At 42.0% G+C, this 18,973-nt stretch overlaps 1 protein-coding gene across 3 annotated transcripts in view; it reads right to left on the bottom strand.

The window, feature by feature from the left end:
- Positions 1–1,057: 1,057 nt before the first annotated feature.
- Positions 1,058–18,973, bottom strand: part of Copa (coatomer protein complex subunit alpha) — a 62,295-nt gene continuing 44,379 nt past the window's right edge. For all 3 annotated transcript variants that reach the window (XM_008840805.2, XM_008840804.3, XM_029567230.1), the window contains 16 exons: positions 14,717–14,879; positions 14,471–14,617; positions 12,992–13,181; positions 12,774–12,869; positions 9,510–9,598; positions 9,190–9,313; positions 7,505–7,594; positions 7,274–7,383; positions 5,739–5,816; positions 5,514–5,582; positions 4,645–4,781; positions 4,193–4,379; positions 3,995–4,105; positions 3,096–3,257; positions 1,955–2,149; positions 1,058–1,694 (listed from right to left, as the gene is read on the bottom strand). In XM_008840805.2, coding sequence (XP_008839027.1) covers positions 1,635–1,694; positions 1,955–2,149; positions 3,096–3,257; positions 3,995–4,105; positions 4,193–4,379; positions 4,645–4,781; positions 5,514–5,582; positions 5,739–5,816; positions 7,274–7,383; positions 7,505–7,594; positions 9,190–9,313; positions 9,510–9,598; positions 12,774–12,869; positions 12,992–13,181; positions 14,471–14,617; positions 14,717–14,879 — 2,008 coding nt within the window. In that variant the 3' untranslated portion in view covers positions 1,058–1,634. The remainder of the gene's footprint in view (positions 1,695–1,954; positions 2,150–3,095; positions 3,258–3,994; positions 4,106–4,192; positions 4,380–4,644; positions 4,782–5,513; positions 5,583–5,738; positions 5,817–7,273; positions 7,384–7,504; positions 7,595–9,189; positions 9,314–9,509; positions 9,599–12,773; positions 12,870–12,991; positions 13,182–14,470; positions 14,618–14,716; positions 14,880–18,973) is intronic.

The raw sequence follows: 18,973 nt of genomic DNA, 5'->3' as shown, positions 1-18,973 counted from the left end.
AATTTTCTGCATTTATCTATTTTCTGAGGAAGGTATGTGCCACCATATGCAGTGCTGGGGATTAAACTCAGGACCTTGTCCATGCCCGCAAGCACTTGACCAACTGCTGGGCTGGTTTTTTGGTTTTTTTTTTTTAATTAAAAAAAAAAATTAAGATTTATCTTTATTATTTTTATTTATGTCTATCTCTGTGTATCTTGTGAGTGAATGCCATGTGTATACAAGTGCCTGCAGGCCAGAGGAGGGAACAAATCCCCTGGAGCTGGAGTTACAGGTAGTTATGAGCTGTCTGATGTGGGCGCTGGGAACTGAACCTGGGTCCCCTGGAAGAGCATCAAGTTCTCAACCATTGAGCCATTTCTCCAGCTCTATTTATTATTTAAATTGTGTGTATGTATAGGTTTGTGCATGTGAGTGTGGGTGCCCACAGAGGTCAGAAAAGGGCATTGGATCCCCTAGAATTGTAGTTACAGGGAGCTATGAACTACCTAATTTGAGTGCTGTGAACTGAACTCAGAGCCTTTGCAAAACCAGTACATGCTCTTAAGTGCTAAGCCATTATTTAAAAATAATTACTAAAGTAAAAAAAACCTGCTTTGATAGAGTAGCTACATGGAATAACAGGAGTATGAAAGTAGGTGGTCAAGAAAGAGTGGGCTGGAGAGATGGCTCAGTGGTTAAGAGAGCTGACTGCTCTTGCAGAGGACCCAGGTTTGGTTCCCAGTACCCACATGGTGGGTAATAACTGCCCATAACTCCAGTTTCAGGGGATCCAACACCTTTTGACCTTCACAAGCATTGCACAGCACAGCATGCACTTACTTGCATGCAGGCAATACACTCATACACATAAAAAATAAACTACTGAAAAAAAAAAAGAGAAAGAAATAGAGCCAGGTGTGGTAGCACGCGCCTTTAATCCCAGCACTCGGGAGGCAGAGACAGGTGGATCTCTATGAGTTTGAGGCCAGCCTGGTCAACATAGCAAGTTCCAGGCCAGCTGGGGCTACAGGTAGACCCTGTCTCAAAAAGAAAAAAAAGAAATGTAAGCCAGGGAGCTCTTGTAGAAATTTATTTAGTGTGAGAAACAAAACATAAGAACAAAGGCTATAAAGGATAAATCAATGAAAAAATGGTATGCATTTTGCAAAACTAAATGATTTTGTCTCAGACTGTGTCTGGGTACACAGAGAGAGCCTGTTTATGAAGTTAAATGCCCAAAGAAAACAGGGGATTAGATAAGAATTTTGCATGGCTGAGGAAAAATGGCATTTATTTTATTTTGCTCTTTTCTAGTGGAATGGAAACAAAGGTGGTGGGACAGAGAGGAATAAATACTGAAGGAATTTGGTAGACAAATGTTCATCACAAAGTTTTCATTTGTTCCTTGAAAGACCTAAGCTGGAAAGGCAAAGCCAACTATGATCTAGAATGTACTCACCTGCAGAAGAAGGTCTGCAGGAGCAAAAAGTCACACTTGAATATTTTGATTTGCCATAGAAGAGAAAAGGACACTAAGTATTAGGAGAACCAAGTATCAACTATCTGAAACAGGGACACAAGGGGAGGGTAGAGTGGGGAGGACAGAGACTCTGAGGGAAGATATATGATTAATCCATGCACATAAAGGGGCCTTAGCGAAACTGAAGAGGACTGATCCTCAGACCAATCACATCTTTGCCAATCTCTGTCACCTGTGGAAGAGGAAACAGAGGACCAAGTTAAGAGACTGGTAAGGCTGAGAACCCTAGAAAGCTGATTCCCTGTGCCACCCCTCAATGAGCAGTAGGTTAATACCTGCTACTGAGAAATGAAACAGCAGGGAGAAGCTCTAGCTCTCTCCGGTGTCGCTGCCTCATGGAACCAGGGCAAATGTAAGGCGAGAGAAGAACCACCATGCTTCCTTCTCCTTCCCCTTCCCTGTCCTAGATACAGTCTTGAGGACAGTACTTACCATAGTGACCTTGCAGATTTGCCCCTTGAACTCAGGGGAATAGCAGGCTCCACTGAGTGGACATTTCTCCACTGGCTTTCCACGGTAGATAGGCCGGTAAGATGCAGCACAAATGTCAAAGGGGTTGTGCATGTCATAATTGAGCTGGTAGGCATCTGTGGGATTCTTCTCACAGGCAGACAGGATTTTTCTGGTCTAGGAGAAGGAAGGAACATTTTATTTAAGATGACAGAAAGAAGCACAAATGATCTGATGCAAGATGGGCATGGTGGCATCTGTCTGTAATCCCAGCACTCCAGAGGCAGGAGGATCTCAAGCTCCAGGCCACCCTGAACTATATACTGAGAGCCTGTCTCAAAAAATAAAACACAGGGCTGAGAGACGGCTCAGTGGTTAAAAGCATTTGCTGCTCTTCTAAAGGACCTGAATTCAGTTCCTAGCATCCACACCACGCAGCTCAAAACTGCCTGTAACTCCAGCTTAAGGCACCTCCATGGGCACCTGTACACATGTGTGCACATACCCATATATACATGTACATATTGTTAAAAATAAAATCTTAAAAAACAAAATACAACAACAAAGAGTAACTATACTACACAAATACAGGTCCCATCTTCTATATAGGATATATGTGAAGAATTAACAGTTGCCATTCCTGCTGAATGTGGTGGCGTGTCCCTGCTATTCCAGCACTCAGCAGGCATTGGCAGGAGGATCAGGAGTTTGAGGGCCAGTCTGGGATACACAGTGAAAATCTTTCTTTCTCCAATATGGCTCATTGCTCAAAATTCACAATCCCACACCAAGTTTTCAGATTAGATTATCAGGGTTGGACCCCAGAAAGGGTTTAAACACGCTTCTATTACCCAAGACAAATGCTTTAGGAGGGATGGCACAGATGATGGACATGGAAGAGAAGTACCAGAGGTCAGGATGGGCCATCTTAAAGACAGATTGGGGTTATTTGCAAGTACACTGGAGCTATTCTAGGTTGTAGGTCACTCTTAGACCAAAGCCATGTCAGAATAAATTTCTCTGGTTTTCAAGAAAAAAAGAAGGCCCCAGGTCAGTAAGTCATCAGAGGGTTGTATTCTGTTGATCTGTTTCCCTTAAAGTCAGTGACAGAATTTCCACATACCTGTTGTGCCACTTCAGGCTTGGGCCCAAGTTCCAACAGGCGCCGGGCAAAGGTGGCAGCTGTCTTGAAATTCTTGAGCTTGAAGAAGAGGTTAAGGGCTGTCCGCAGCACCAGAATCATGTGCACAGGCTGAAGGTTTGAGTGTGTGAAATAGGCTGCCATCTAGTGGACAGAAAGGAACACACAGCAGGTCATTTATAAATTGCTATACACATAAAAAAACAAAACAAGCTACTGGGAGACCCCATCTCAAAAAACCCAAAACAACAAAAACACAAAGAAAACAAAACAACCCCCTCCCCAAACAAAATAATAACAAACAGCCAAAAGGATTGGCTATAAAGTACAGAGTAGTTCTACCTCTTTTTTTGTTTTTGAGACGGGGTCTCACTATGAAGCCCTGGCTTGACCGGAACTTGCCGTATAGACGAGGCTGGCCTTGAACTCTCAGAGATTGACCTGTTTCTGCTTCCCAAGTGCTCAGATTAAAGCATGTGCTACCAGGCTCAGCTCTAGTCCTTCTATCTCTTAAATATGGAAGACTGATGAGATGAGGAAGGGTGGAGAAATGTAACATCTTACAAAAAAGGGGCCAGGAGTGGTGGCGCATGCCTTTAATCTCAGCACTTGGGAGGCAAAGGCAGGCAGAATTCTGTGAGTTTGAGGCCAGCCTATCTACATAGTGAGTTCCAGGTCACCTGGGGCTACAGGAAGACCCTGTCTCAAAAAGATAAAACAAAAATAAAAACAAAACCCCCCAAAACAAACAAACAAAACACAAAAAAAGACCCAAAACTTTCTTCTTCCTAAAGTCAAAGAACTTTGGAACCAAAGAATTTAGATCTAAAGGAGGGTTAAGGCGAGGGTGCCTCTGCAGTGCTGGGTCTCACAGACCTTACCTCACAGATACGCTTTTGTTGGTCCAGAGTCTCCTTGGGTAGCTTCTTCCTTTCTATTTCCATGGACAAACCCACAATGTATTCACGACAAATGGTGATGAGCTGCTGGGCCTGGAGAGGGTGCAGAGAACAGTCACAATACAGAGACAAGAACACTGAGGTGCCTAGGATGCAGACAAGTGGCTAGACTCCTCTTACCTCTGCAATCTCCTGCTTATTGTCCACAACAAGAAGTGGCACACTGAGTAGGATGGAACGGAATTTCTCTACTGCTTCCTCAAACTTGCCAACTGTGGTGAGCTGGTAGCATAGCTGCAATCGTTGGATTAGGTCATTAAGCTTAAGGCCCACAGCTGGTACACCATTCTTTAGGCCGGCATCCTTCCTGAAAAGGGAAAGTTAGGAAGAAAATAGGATAGTGAATGACTAATTAGGACTCATGTTCTTTTTCTGGCAAACTCGATCACAGACAGCCTTCTGTGAAAGTAGCTAGGGAACAGGATGGCAGCAGGTGTAAACCAAACCCCACACTAACAAGCCAAGGATCTCTTATGGAAACCTTAGCTCTGGAGCAATTCTATGTCACTGGGGCTATCATCTGAAGCCTCTACTCCAACTTGGAACAGGTAGTAAAGAGCAAGGGGCCTTACCAATTGCGATTAGGGTAACTATACATGGAGGGCAAACAGGGGAGCGCTTGATAGGTGGTACGGCCTCCAGCATATGTCTGCAGGAACAGTTGCTTATAGGGGCCAAACTGGATTACTCCTACCTGGTCATGAAGAAGCTGGAACACAGGAAAAAAGAAACAAGATGGATTTGTGCTCTATCAAAAAATTAACTGAACTTGGATTAGGTACTTTACTTCTCTGTATTGCTTTTTCATTAGTAAAATAAGAGTTAATCATGAATCTAATCAATTATATATACATATATTTATATAAATAAAAAGTACTTTAGGGCTGGGCATGATGGCATATGCCTTTAATCCCAGCACTTGGGAGGCAGAGGCAGGCAGATCTCTGTGAGTTCAAGGCCAGCCTGGTCTACATAGTGAGTTCCAGGACAGCTGGGGCTACAGGGAGACCCTGTCTCAAAAAGACCGAAGAGGGGGGGAGTACTTTAGGATACTCTTAACACATGGTGGCATTTTAAATAAACCTTGGTGGTTGTGCAATTGTTATTACTGTTATTCTAACACCTGGCTTAGTGTTCAAGCATACACCTATTTAGAAAGGGGTGCTGATTTTACTAATAATGTAAGCCAGAAAGCAGACTATAAAGAAGTGAAATGGCTGAAAGATCCATCTTAAAAGATCACTGGCAAACGACCACAGGCCAAGAGGAAAACGAAACCTTCATAAAATAAGTTCCTTTAGCAAGATCAAGAGTGTCATGATAAATATACACCTCTGCCCTGTGGATCAGAGCATTTCCACTTGTTTAAAAAGATAAGTCAACCATTCTCCCCAGGACTCCAATAGGCATACAAGGGCCAAAGTACTGAAAGAAGACTTACCCGCATGGCTGTTTCAAAAGAGCCTGCCAGGATATGATCAACTGGAAGCTGAGAGTTATTGCACCAGATCTAATAAAAAGCAAAAAACCAAGCCAAATGAAAATTTGCCCTTTTTCTTTCTGAATTATCTTCTTCTACATCTGTTAAAATAGCTAATAATTTTAACACATTAGTCAAGTATTAGCTAGCTCAGAATCATTCCTATATGGCTACTCTCCTACTTACTTGAGTTGGGCTTGTTCCCTTGGTTGGAGGTACAAAGAACCCATCTTCGGCACCACCACCTGCACCAGAGGGTACATCCTAAAGGAGAAACAAACATTAAGATTTATTTATTTATTTAGACAGTCTCACATAGCCTAAGTTGGCCTCAAACTCCCTATGTAATGAGTATTGAACTTTTATTTTTGAGACAGGGTCTCACTATATAGCTTGGAACTTGCTATGTTGACCAGGCTGGGTTCAAACCCACAGAGATAATGCCTGTCTCTGCTGCCCAAGTGCTGGGATTAAAGGTGTGCACCACCATGGCCAGGGAGCACTGAATTTCTTTCTTTCTTTCTTTTAAATATTTTTTTTTAATTATTTTATAGTGCTCCTGTAAGAGGCCATGGACTGGGGTTTACTATGTGGAAGGCATGGGTCTGGTGGGTCATTACTATGTGTTGTCTTGTAGGTATAAGCTTACTATTAAAAATATTTATTATTTTTATATATTTTTATGTGTATGTGTGTATTGCCTGCATATAGGTAAGTGAACCTGTGTCATGCAATGCCTGCAGAGGACAGAAGAGGCTGTTGGATCCCCTGGAACTGGAGTTATAGACAGTTGTTGGCTGCCATGTGGGTGCTGGGATTTGAACCCAGGTCTTCTGTAACAACAGTGTTCTTAACTGCTGAGCCCCTTCCAAATTATTTTTATTTTTATGTGTATGAGTGTATTGCTTGCATGTATGTAAGTGCACCCATGTTGTGCAGTGCCCAAGGAGGTCAGAGAGGGCATCAGAGTCCCTGGAACTGGAGTTATGGACAGTTGTTAGCTGCCATGTGAGTGCTGGGAACTGAACCTCAGTCCTCTACAGGAACAGCCAGTGCTCTTAACTGTTGAGCCACCTCTCTAGACTGAGAGAATTTAATTTCTAATTTTCCTGCCTCTACTTAAAATGCTAGGATTATAGTCATATACTACCATGCCCAATTTATATATTGTTGGGCATTATACTTCAAGCCTTCTCTTTGTGCATATTAGGGATGCACTCTACCAACCGTAGAGTTCCAAATTAAGACATTTAAAAAAACTATCCAGGCACTTTGTTCTGATGAATTTAAGTGACAAACATTTACTTTATTTCCTACCTCTTCTGGGGACAAGAGGTGCTATGGGCGGAGACTCCTATAGCAGGAGCCACCTGACCAATAACAATACAACATACCAAAAGCTCCAATTCAGATTTTAAACACTTGATGTCTTTTTTGTAAGCTGCAGCTCACGAAACCTGATTATTTCATCCTCCCTCTTTTAAATGGAAGAGGGGTATCAGGTTAGGAGTCCAGTCTAGAGCCCCTCCCTTGCAGAGACCTCAGGATAGTGGCAGTGTGTGTACGTGTGTGTGTCAGAGAGACAGAGATAGAGATAGAGAAAGAGATGAGAGAAGAGAGAGAGAGAGAGAGAGAGAGAGAGAGAGAGAGAGAAACCATTGGTTATTGGTTTTCACAGGGAGAAAAGGAGAGAACCTTCCAAGGGTAAGGATTTTATATACCAGCTCAGGTGGGAGCTCCAGATCTTCTTCTACATCCCAGCCACCACCTTCTTCTTGTCCCTTGCCAAGGGCATCATCCCCTAAACCTTCTGTAGCCTCCACAAACCCATCTGCAAAGAAAATCCAGATCAAGATAGCTCTGGGTGGGAGCATACCCAGAGAAAAGCAAATTAGGATCTGTTGGCCCCATGAGTCCAGCATCTCAGGAGAGTCCTAAAGCAGCACTCTTACCTTCATCTAGCTGTAGTTCTGCGTCCTCTCCCCAGCCCTCAGTACCAACAGTGTCAATGTCAATGTCAGCAGCCAGTGCTCCTCCTTTCCCTACCAAGGGAAGAGCAGAGAAGCTGGTTATAGTCTAGTAAATCTGCTCTATGATCTCTATGGGAAAGGTGCATCCTTTCAGATGTAGTTGCCCACAGCTGTGTCCTCAGCAGTATGTGTAGTCTACTTAGATATTGGTATTTATGAATTTCAATAAATGTTTTACTGCATTGTTAAATCCCAAAACAAAATAAAACCCCAAACAAAAGACAATTGCCAGTTCTGTTTTGTCCATGTATTTCTTCAAACATATGTGGATATGTATGTGTGTGCAAATGCCAGTGGTGGTTGGCGGTCTGCATTCAGTGTCTTCCTCAGTCACTCGCCATCTTATTTTTTGAGCAAGTGTCTCTCACTGAGCCTGGAGCTGACTGACTAGAATGGCTTGCTAGCAAGCACCAGAGATCCACCTGTCTCTGCATTGTTAGTGCTAGGGCTCTGAACTCAGGTCCTCATTCTTGTGTGGTGGGCACTCTGCTGATGGACAGTTCCCATCCACAAACTATGAATTATTTTTATTTTTGTGGCATATATGTGATGTTAATTTGTGATCGGTTTCACAAAGAGGAAACAGAAGAAAAGCAGAGGTTGGTGGGGGGTGGTGTTGCTCAGTGGTAGAATGCTTGTATAGTACCTATGAAGTCTGGGTTTGATCTCTGTTGAAGTGGGGGAGAACTGTTACCAAAACTGGTAGTTTTTGGTGGCCTACTCTTGGAACATCTTCCCAAGACCTATGCTGAGTTACCATCGCTACAGTGTGTCCAGAGAACAAGGACATAGGGTGGGTAAAGGAGACAAAAAGAGCAGGGCAGGGCACAAAACACTTAAAGTCTGTTTAGGCTTATTTAGACGTGAACTAGTAGAAATATCCAAGAAAACAGGAGGGTAAGAGTGGCAGTGGGAGAAAGCTTCTGTCCACAAACACACATGAACCACATGATGAATACTCAAACAGTGAACACAGAATATGACTACATATATGGTAAAATCTGGAGAAATACACCAAATGCTTACACATTAGAGGTAGTAGAGAAGCCCTACTTTACTCTCCTTACTTTCTAGATTTCCTTTATTTTTGGTGGGTGAGGAGAGCATTGAGACAGGGCCTGACGTGGCCCAGTTTGGTCTTAAAGCAGTTATGTAATCCAGGTGGCTGGCTGGCTCTGAACTCCTGTGTGTACTTCCCAATCCTGAGATTATGGGCTTGTACCATCAAACCTGACCTAGATTCTCTTTAATGATCTCAAAAAGCCTTTTCTTGGTTTGTTAGACTATACATAGCCCTGATTAGCATTTCAGTACTCTATGAAACTTCACATAGAAAAAAGATCAGATGAAAATATTAAGTGGTATTTTCCAGGATTTTTTTTTTGAGCCAGTGTCAATGTAGACCAGGATGATCTTGAACTTCTGATCCTCTTGCCTCCACATCCCTAGTGCTGGTATTACAGGTATGTGGCGCTGAGGATTGAATACAGGGCTTCATGCATACTAGAAAGAAACTCACCAACTACATACCAGCTACATAATTAAGCCTATTTAGGCTAGTTCTTAATAAAAACAATAAAATTTCTATAAAAGAAACGAGAACTTACCCTTGCTGGCAATGGAGCCTTCAAAGAATCCTTTGGACACAGTTAATAAGGGCCAGTTGGTATCTAATGGCATGATAGGTGCAGGTGGCTGAAGCAGCTTGGCATTAGGGTCAATGTCTGGGATCTGAGGGGTGGAAGAAGAGGTTAAAAACAATCAGTTCTCAGGCATCATACCGGGAAGGTTGTGCTGCTTTCCTTTAAAACTCCTTTTTTTCCTCCAAGCCTCTCTCTATAATTTGGTGGGAGTGAAATTTGTGGTTTTAAATTGTCCCAAGATCAGAATGAATCTTGTTATCAGAGACACTTGTATAAATACTCACTGTTTCCTTTTCTGGGTCAAAGGTTTCCTTCAGAGTCTCAGCTTCTTCATCTAAGCCATGTGTAGCAGCTGTGAGATAGGCCAGAGACTCTGTAGGAAAAACAGACTTTGTGGTATAAGTACATTTCTAAGAGAATGTTACTTTGGTAGACTCTGTGGCAGGGTGTGTCTCTGTGTGTGCATGTTTGGTAGACTCTTGTGGTGGAGGGGTGGGGGTGGGGTGTGCGTGTGTGGTGTGTGTGTGTGTGTGTGTCTGTGTCCCAATCAAGTATTCTAATGCTTGCATAATACCAATACCCACCCTTAAGTATAGGCTGGATTGCTAACTAGCTTCTAATGGACAGAACATGGCGGAAGTGATGAAATGTCACATCCAAGATTAACTTACAACTGTGGCTTCCATCTTGAGTGTCCTCTTGTTCACCTGCTCTGAGGGAAACCAAGTGTCATGTTGTGAACTGCGTGATGGAGACAGCAACATGGCAAGACAATGCTGTCTCTCAGATGAAGAGAGAGGAAGGACCTGAGGAATGTGAGTGAGTGTGGAAATGGATTCTTCTGCAGGTGGGCTTGTATATACGTGTAGTCCTGGACAGCACCTCAATTGCACCTTTAGGAGACATGCTGAACCAAAGCTAAGCCACCCTCTAAATTTGAGGGTATGCTTATTTATTTACTTATGTGCATGTTTTCGTGTGTGTTCCTGAACATGGGTGCACATGCTATGGTACACATATGGAGATCAGGGGACAACTTGTGGGGGTTGGCCCTGTTTATTGCTTTAAAATGTAACTTGGGAAGGGGGAGCAGGCACCAGGTTGGGCCACAAAGGTAGCAAGAAGCCCCTGAAATGGCCCAAGAAGCATGCATAGATGGTTTAGCCAGGCATGGTGGCACACACCTTTAGTCTCAGCACTAGGGAGGCAGAGGTAGGAGATCTCTGTTTGAGGTCACCCTGGTCTACATAATGAGCTCTAGGCCAGCTGGGGCTATAGAAAGACCCTGTCTCAAAAAGACAAGAAAAAAAAGGTAAGCGTTTCAAACAAAACAAAAAGAGAAGAGACTTGAGAAAAAAGCAAAGGCCATGAGGAATTAAGAAACCTGGCCTACATAGTGACCTTTCCTATGTAAACATCTGGGTTCCCTGCCAAAACAGCTTTTGCCACTTATAGCTAGAATGAAGTGTTGACTTAAGAGTTCTATTGTGCATGATAACAAAAAAATAAAAAAAAAAAAACAGCTGTAATTTAGGTATCTTTCACTGGAAAGGGAACCAGAAATGGTTCAGATTTTAGAGATTTTCAGATTTTGGAACATTTGTGTAGACATTACTGAGTATCCCTCATCTGGAAATATGAAATTTGGGTCTGTGAGATGGCTCAACAGGTAAGGGTGCTTGCCACCAAGCTTAATGACCCAAGTTTGATTCTAGAACCCATAAGGTAGAAGATTTTTTTTTTTTTTTCTGAGACAGAGTCTCTCTGCAGCTCCAGCTGGCCTTGAACCCACAGAGAGTCACCTGCCTCTGCCTCCCGAGTGCTGGGATTAAATGAGTGTACCACCACACATAGCATTAAAGATTTTTACAAAAAATAAATCAAAATCAGAAATTTTTTGAGCATCATACTGGCACTCAAGTTTGGAATTGCTGGGTGTGGTGATGCACACCTTTAATCCCAGCACTCTGGAAGCAGAGGCAGGCTGGTCTCTGAGATCCAGGTCAGCCTGGTCTACATACTGAGCTCCAGGTCATTCAGGGCTACATAGTAAGACCCTATTTCAAAAAAGAAAAAGGGCAGCTGGAGAGATAGCTCAGCAATTAAGAGCACTGACTGCTCTTGCAAAGGACCCAGCTTCGATTCCCAGCACCCAAATGGCGGCTGCAAACCATCCTTAACTCCAGTTCTAGGGAAATCTGATGCCCTATTCTGACCTCCTCAGCACTGCACAACATGGGTGTACTCACATACACGCAGGCAATACACTCATACACAAACAATTTAAAAAAATTTATTTTGAAAAAAAAGAAAACAGGAGGAAGAGAAAGAAGTTTGGATTTTGATTAGGAATACTCAACCTATACTAAGTATTAAGGTAATCTCTTAAGCAGCAATTAATTTATAACAAATACAATTATGTATCTTTTTTGTTTATTTTGAGACAGGGTCTCCCTGTAGCCCCAGTTGGCCTGAACTTGCTATGTATTGAGGCTGGCCTTGTCTCATAGAGATCCCCCTGCCTCTGCCTCCCAAGAAGTGGGATCGAAGGCTTATCTTTAACTTCTATTATCAATGTTAATGATAACCTTGGGTTTATCCATGACTCCTTTCTATCATATCCTACATCTAGCACTTTTTTGAGACAAGGTCTTGCGATGTGGATCAGGATAGCCTTGAACTTGAAGCAATCCTCTGCATCCTCCCAAGTGATGGATTAGAAGTATGCACCACCATGCCCAGCTTTTCATCTAGCTGCCACATCAGTTCTATCATCAAAACGTATCCCAAATCTGACCACTGTCAGCATGTCTATTCCTAGCACCTTGGCCAAACTACATTTTCACCTGTTTTGTTCTTTCATTTTGTTTTTTGAGACAGGGTCTCACTCTGTACTATAGTCTAGGCTGGCCTCAAAGTCATGGAAATCCTCTTGCCTAAGCCTTCTGAGTGCTAGGATTATAGGCATGAGCTATCATGCCTGGGTCTTGTTTCATAAAGTATCTACAAATGCTATCATAATGCTTGTTATAAATGAGTTGTCAAAACCCTAAATCCTTTAAATGCATATATGAATAGACATCTCCAGAGTGGAAGTGAAAGAATAAAATTATATGGATATCTAATTAACTGAATTACTAGAGAGCCCTGGAATTTTTTTTTTTTTTTTTTTTTTGGTGTTTTTGAGTCAGGGTTTCCCTACAGCCCCAGCTGGCCTAGAACTCACTATGTAGACCAGGCTGACCTTGAATTCACAGAGATCCTCCTACCTCTGCCTTGAGAGTGCTGGGAATAAAGGCGTGCGCCACCATGCCTGGCTGCTCTGGAACTTTTAGACCTCCCTTTGACTTGTTATTTAGCTAAGGGTATTGGCCAGACTTCATTATCTGGCTCCAATACCATTTGGTTTTGAAGAAAATTTTCTAAGCATAGTATTATTTCTTCCAAAAAAGTACAATAATCCTCATTAATGTATGAATAGTTCAACATGAAGAGAAAATACTTCCAAGGATCTTAAAGGAGCTAGTGAGTCCTGGATAGACACTTACTCTGCCCACAGTTCTTCAGGATCCGCACTCGCTCTGACACATCACCGAGGTATAAGGCATTCTGATAATGGCCACTCATGTCCTTTCGGATCTCAGCTGCATTGAGTCAATGAAATACCAAGTCAGAAATTCTCTCAGAAGTTCTCTATCTACCTCCCTCCTTCCCCACAACCCCCCCCCCCCCGCCCACTTCCCAACTTTAGTTTTAGGGGACTCACCAATCTTCATCATCTTGCGAAGTTTCTCCAGGTTGCCGGTTATAAGGTACAGGAAGGAAAGTTTGTCAAAGTTTTTGGTGCGCTGATAGCACATTTCTACAATCTGGTGATTCCCTTGTAGCAGGGCCACTTCTCCCAGCTTTTCCCAGCAGTTCTTGTCATCCAGTGCTTTGGCTGCTTCCAGAGCAATCTAAAGAGTTTCCAGGGTCAATGTTATACTATGACTCTGCAGTCCTAGCATTGCCTCTACAATGTCCCAAGGAGCTCCCAATGCTTGCAATCACTAGCTTCCCTCCATCTTTATTGAGAAGTTGGTCTACAAATAAGATTTGGATGCACATCACACAGACAGAAGAATCATTTCATACTATACTCATCCTCAGAAATTTTTTTTTTTTTTTTTTTTTGGTCTTTTTGAGACAGGATCTCCCTGTAGCCCCAGCTGTCCTAGAACTCACTATGTAGACCAGGCTGGCCTTGAACTCACAGAGATCCGCCTGCCTCTGCCTCCGGAGTGCTGGGATTAAAGGCGTGTGCCACCATGCCCGGCAGAAATTTATTTTTACAATAAATTCACCTAGTAGTTGCTGAGTTCACACAGTTCTTTTTTTAAAATTTTTTTTATGTGTATGAGTGTTTTGCCTGTGTTTTAAATGTACCTGTGTCAGGCAATGTTCACAGAGACCAGAAGAGGGTATCCAGATCCCCTGGAACTGGAATTAGCCAACATGTGGGTACTGGGAACTGAACCTGGGTCCTGTGCAAGAGCAGGCAGTGCTCTTAACCATTGGCCATGTCTCCAGTCCTGACACAGACAGTTCTTGATTAGCTATCTTACTCCCTACTTGATAGTTTGGAAGATTTATAGGAGCTTTAGAAAAGGCAGAATAATAAAAGCAGGACAAAGCTGGGCATGGTGGCACGCGCCTTTAATCCCTGCAGAGGCAGGTGGATCTCTCTGAGTTCGAGGCCAGCCTGGTCTACAGAGTGAGTTCCAGGCAGCTGAAGTTACAGGGAGACCCTGTCTCAAAAAGACTGAAAAAAAAAAACAAAAAAGAAACAAATAAAAGCAGGAAGGAAATTCAGAATTAGGAAAGCAACTTCCCAAGACCTTTCCTCCTTAGAAACAATGCCTATCCATCACATAAGCAAAATCAAGTGTCAAGGAAATAATCAGATTTTCCAAATTTCTTGCTATCTTCTGGCTATCCTACAAGTTCCTGAATTCAGTTTGAGAATTTCAAGAGTAGAGACACTATGGCAGAAGCAGTCAAGAAGAAGCAGGAACAGTCAGACAGCAACAGGAAGATGGCTCCATCTAACTAAAAACCTCCTAAACTCCATTCTGGCTAAAGAAGCAAAACCAGAGTGCTGCCTTCCGGAGGGCCAGTCTTATTCTAGCACTCTCTTAAGTCACACGGTTCTAATCCTCTCACCTTCTCTCAAACTATCTAGCACCTACTACCACATTCCTCTCACCTCAATGTTTCCACACTCCAATGCCAGACTGAAGCGTGTTTTCTCGTCCTTGACGAAATGCAGTGCCACTTCAGGATAGCCTTTCTTCTGGAGATAAGCAATGATGGACTGGCCTACTAGTTTGGCATTCCTCACCATGTGCAGCACCTAGACATTTGATTGGGTAGGCAGGAAGCAGGAATTACTTACAAGAAAAGAGGACTGGTGCCTCCTTCAACGTTCTTTTAAGGTTTCCTTGCTTCGTACCTCATCATACTTTCTGTTGATCAGGGCCAGCTTGAATTTGAACTCAGTGGGATCAATGGTGAGTACCCGGGGACGACATTCCCTATCCAGGCAATACACATTGTTGCCCTTCACCCTTGTGACATAGATGGGTAAATCCAGAGTTCGGATGATCCCGTGGTCCCTAGGAACAGGGGATAAAATAAAAGGCACAACTTTCAGGGAGAGAGGGAAATCCAACTTGTGAAAAATGAACAAACCTAGGACAGCCTTTTTCTTTTTTTTTGAGACAGGGTCTCCTTGTAGCCCTAGTTGGCCTGGAACTTGCTATGTAGACAGGCTGGCCCTGAACTCATAGAGATCACCTGTCTTTGCCTCCCGAGTGCTTTTCTTCCTTTTTTTAAAAAAATTATTTTTATTTTTTGGGTATGAGTGTATTGCCTGCATGTGTGTAAGTGTTCCCATGTTATATAATGCCCAAGGAGAACAGAAGAGGAGGACAGAAGAGGGCCTGGGATCCCCTGAAACTGGAGCTATGGACGGTTATTAGCCACCATGCAGGTACTAGGCATTCTAACCTGGGTCTTCTGCAAGAACAGACAGGGCTGTAACTGCTGAGCCATCTCTCCAGCCCTGGGATGGCCTTTTTCATCTTCTCATTACCTTTTTATAAGTTCTACTTAAAAAATGGTACAAAAAGTGATTCACATTGATCTGACATTTTTCTATGGTAGGACAGATGATATGAACTTTCTTATTTTTATTTTTGGCAGTATGGGCAATTGAATCTAGGGCCTTGGGCATTCTAGGAAAGCATTCTATCAATGAGTAGCCCCCTCTTTTTGAAAGTTTATTACTCTGTGTGTGTACATAATGTATGTGGGCATGTGTGCCACGGCATCGACGTGGAGGTCAGAGGACAACTCTGTGGAGTCAGTTCTCTCCCACTTTTATGTGGATTCCAGAGACTGAACTCAGGTTGCCAGCCTTGCCTTTATGTGCTGAGCTATCTTACTGGCCCCTCCCTAGTATGTTACCTGTGGAGGTCAGTGGACAATTCTCAGGAATCAGTTCTTTCCTACCACCTTGTGATATCTGAGGATCAAACTTGGGTTATCAGTCCTGTGTGCAAGTGTCTCTACCCACTGAGCCATGTCACTGGTCCCTTTAAAAATTTTATTATTTATTTATTTATTTATTTATTTATTTATTTATTTATTTATTTATTTATTTATTTATTTTTATGAGATAGAGTATCCCTGTAGCCCCAACTGTTCTGGAACTCCCTATGGAGACTAAACTGGCCTCCAACACAAGAGATCTTTCTGCCTCTGCCTCCTGAGTGCTGGGAGTAAAGGCGTGCACCATCATTCTCTAGTCTGATTTTTTTTTTTTAAATTTTGAGTCAGGGTCTAACTGAGTTGCCAAGGTTGAACTTGCTCTGTAGGTCAAACAGGCCTAGAACTTGCGATCTTCCTGAATTAGCTTTCCAAGTAGCTGGGATTCTAAGTGCAAATCACCAAGCTTGCTTCTGATCTTTTTTGGTTTTTTTGAGAGAGGATCTCCCTGTAGCTTGTGGCTCCAGCTGGCCTGGAACTCACAGAGATCCACCTGCCTCTGTCTGCTGGGATTAAAGGCGTGTGCTACCATGCCTGGCAAATTTTTTTTAAAATAAGCTATTATTATAGGAGTTGAGTAAAAGACGTGACAATAGGAATCGGACATAAAAATTAAATTCTAAGCTCTGATATACAATACTCCTAGTAGGCTGTTATGGCTAGGTACCTCCTTTCTTATAAGCTGTAAGCGAAAGCAGAACAGAGGTGGATATGATATGAAGAGTTCTAACACACAAATAATGAAAAAGAAATGATAATGAAAAGATCACAAGAACTGTTGGTATAGTTAATATAATACTTGAGTAATTCACAACTTTAAATGCATATATTGTATTAGAGGAAATACTGAAAATAAATGGGCTCTTTATGCATCTACTAGGACAGACTAAGAATTAATGAGCATCTATCAAAACTTTTATTGTTCTTTTAAAAAAGACATTTCATTTTTAATTATGTGTATATGTGTAATTACCTCACATATGTAAAAACATTTCTAATAAAATTCAATATTCATTCAAGATGCTATGATTTTTTAATATAGAAAATACAAATTACTAGAATTAGTAAGAGTTCAATAAAACCCTAAAAATAAAACTGATAACAATTTAATTGTATTTCTCAATAACAGAAAAAATATTAGAAAATTAAATTGATACCATCTATTTACAAGTTGCATTTTTAAAAAATATTTTATTTATTTTTATTTTATGTGTATGAGTGTATTGCCTGCATATATGTGAGTGCACCCGTGTCGTGCAATGCCACGGAGGTCAGAAGAGGGCTTCGGATTCCCCTGGAACTGGAGTTAGGAACGGTTCGCAGCTGCCATGTGGGTGCTGGGAATTGAACCTGGGTCCTCTGCAAGGGCAGTCAGCGCTCCTAACAGCTGAGCCATCTCTCCAGCCTTACAAGTTGCATTTTAAAAAACTAGTGCCTAATGAATTTAACCAAATAAATGCAGTATCTCTATAAAGAAAACTATATAACTTTGTGAAAGACACCTCAGAAGACAGTATATCTTGTTCACAGATCAGGACACTCAATACTGTAAAGATGGCAGATACCATCAAACAGACATATCGATTTAAATGGAGTCGCCACTGAAATCACAATTTTTGCTTTTTTTTAAAAGATTAAAAAAAATTATTTTATATGTATGTGTGTATACTTGAATATGTGTCTGTGTACCACGTGTATGGTGCTAGGAACTGAACCCAAGTCCTCGGCAAGAGCAGCAAGGTCTCTTACCACATCTCTAGCCCCTAAAAGTTTTTTAATATTTTTACTTTGGGGTGGAATTTCACAATCGGATTCAAAAATTTATATTTGAGAATGTAAAATTTATTTGAAAATACCCTAATAAATTTTAAGACACAGCCTGGCATGATGGCTTATACCTATAAATCCCAGCATTTAGGGTGCTAAGGCAGGAAGATTGTCATAAGTTTGAGGTCAATTTGAGTGAATCCTAGGCCAGCTAAGCTAGAGAACCAGAAGCTACACTGCTTCAAAAAAAAAAAAAATTAAAAAGTCAATATATAGATAAGTGAACAAAATGAGAAAGACTAAATCTGTTTTATGAAGATCTATAACAAATCTCTAATATTTAAGGCACTGTGGGGCCAGGGAGATGGCTCAGTAGGTAAAAGCACTTGCTACCAAGTCTGATATACTTAGTATGAGCTTAAGGACCCACATGGAGGAAGGAGAAAATTGATACTTGCAAGTTGTCCCATACATTCTCAATCAATCAATCAAAAATTTTAAAGACAGTATGGAATTAGAACTGATACCACAGAAAACAGAACCTTACTTTTCAAATACATTTTTAAAATTAATTTTTATGTGTATGAGTGTTTTTCCTGCATGCATATAAATGCACCCATATTGTGCAATGCCCATGGAGGCAAGAAGAGGGCATCAAATCCCCTGGAAGTGGAGTTATGGACCACTGTTAGCTGCCATGTAGTGCTGGGAACTGAACCTCTGCAAGAGCAGCTAGTGCTCTTAACTTCTGAGCCATCTCTAACGCCCTCAGAACCTTACAGTTTTGAAAACATAATTTTTGAAAACATAATTTATGAATGATGAAGATGACAATGTAGAACGGTGGGGAAGGAGTGGTCTTTTCAATAGTAGATCTCTATGAATTGGAGATCAGCCCGGTCTATATCAGCAAGTTCCAGGCTAGCCAAGGCTACCCAGTAAGACCCTATCTTTTTTGGGGGGGTCTTTTTGAGACAGGGACTCCCTGTAGCCCCAGCTGGCCTAGAACTCTCTATGTAGACCAGGCTGGTCTCGAACTCACAGAGATCCGCCTGCCACTACACTGGGTATTAAGACTTAAAGAAAAAAAAAATGCCCTCACACATTTTCACCAAAGAACCAATCATCTGTAAATTAGTTCCCAAACATCCTTTGTTGTTGAACATTTCTGTTCCTAATCATCTATTTACATTCAACTTATTTCAAACTCTTTGCCAAATTAAAGTGAAAATTTCTTTTAAAAATGCATAATTTTTTCCGGGCGCAGTGGTGCACACCTTTAATCCCAGCACTTGGGAGGCAGAGGCAGGTGGATCTCTGTGAGGTCAAGACCAGCCTGGTCTACATAGTGAGTTCCAGGACAGCTGGGCCTACAGGGAGACCCTGTCTCAAA

Source organism: Nannospalax galili, unplaced genomic scaffold (assembly GCF_000622305.1).
Source record: "Nannospalax galili isolate Female #2095 unplaced genomic scaffold, S.galili_v1.0 scaffold579, whole genome shotgun sequence".
Classification (NCBI taxonomy): Eukaryota; Metazoa; Chordata; class Mammalia; order Rodentia; family Spalacidae; genus Nannospalax; species Nannospalax galili.
The sequence above is the reverse complement of the archived record's forward strand: the minus strand, read 5'-3'. Positions and strand labels throughout refer to the sequence as shown.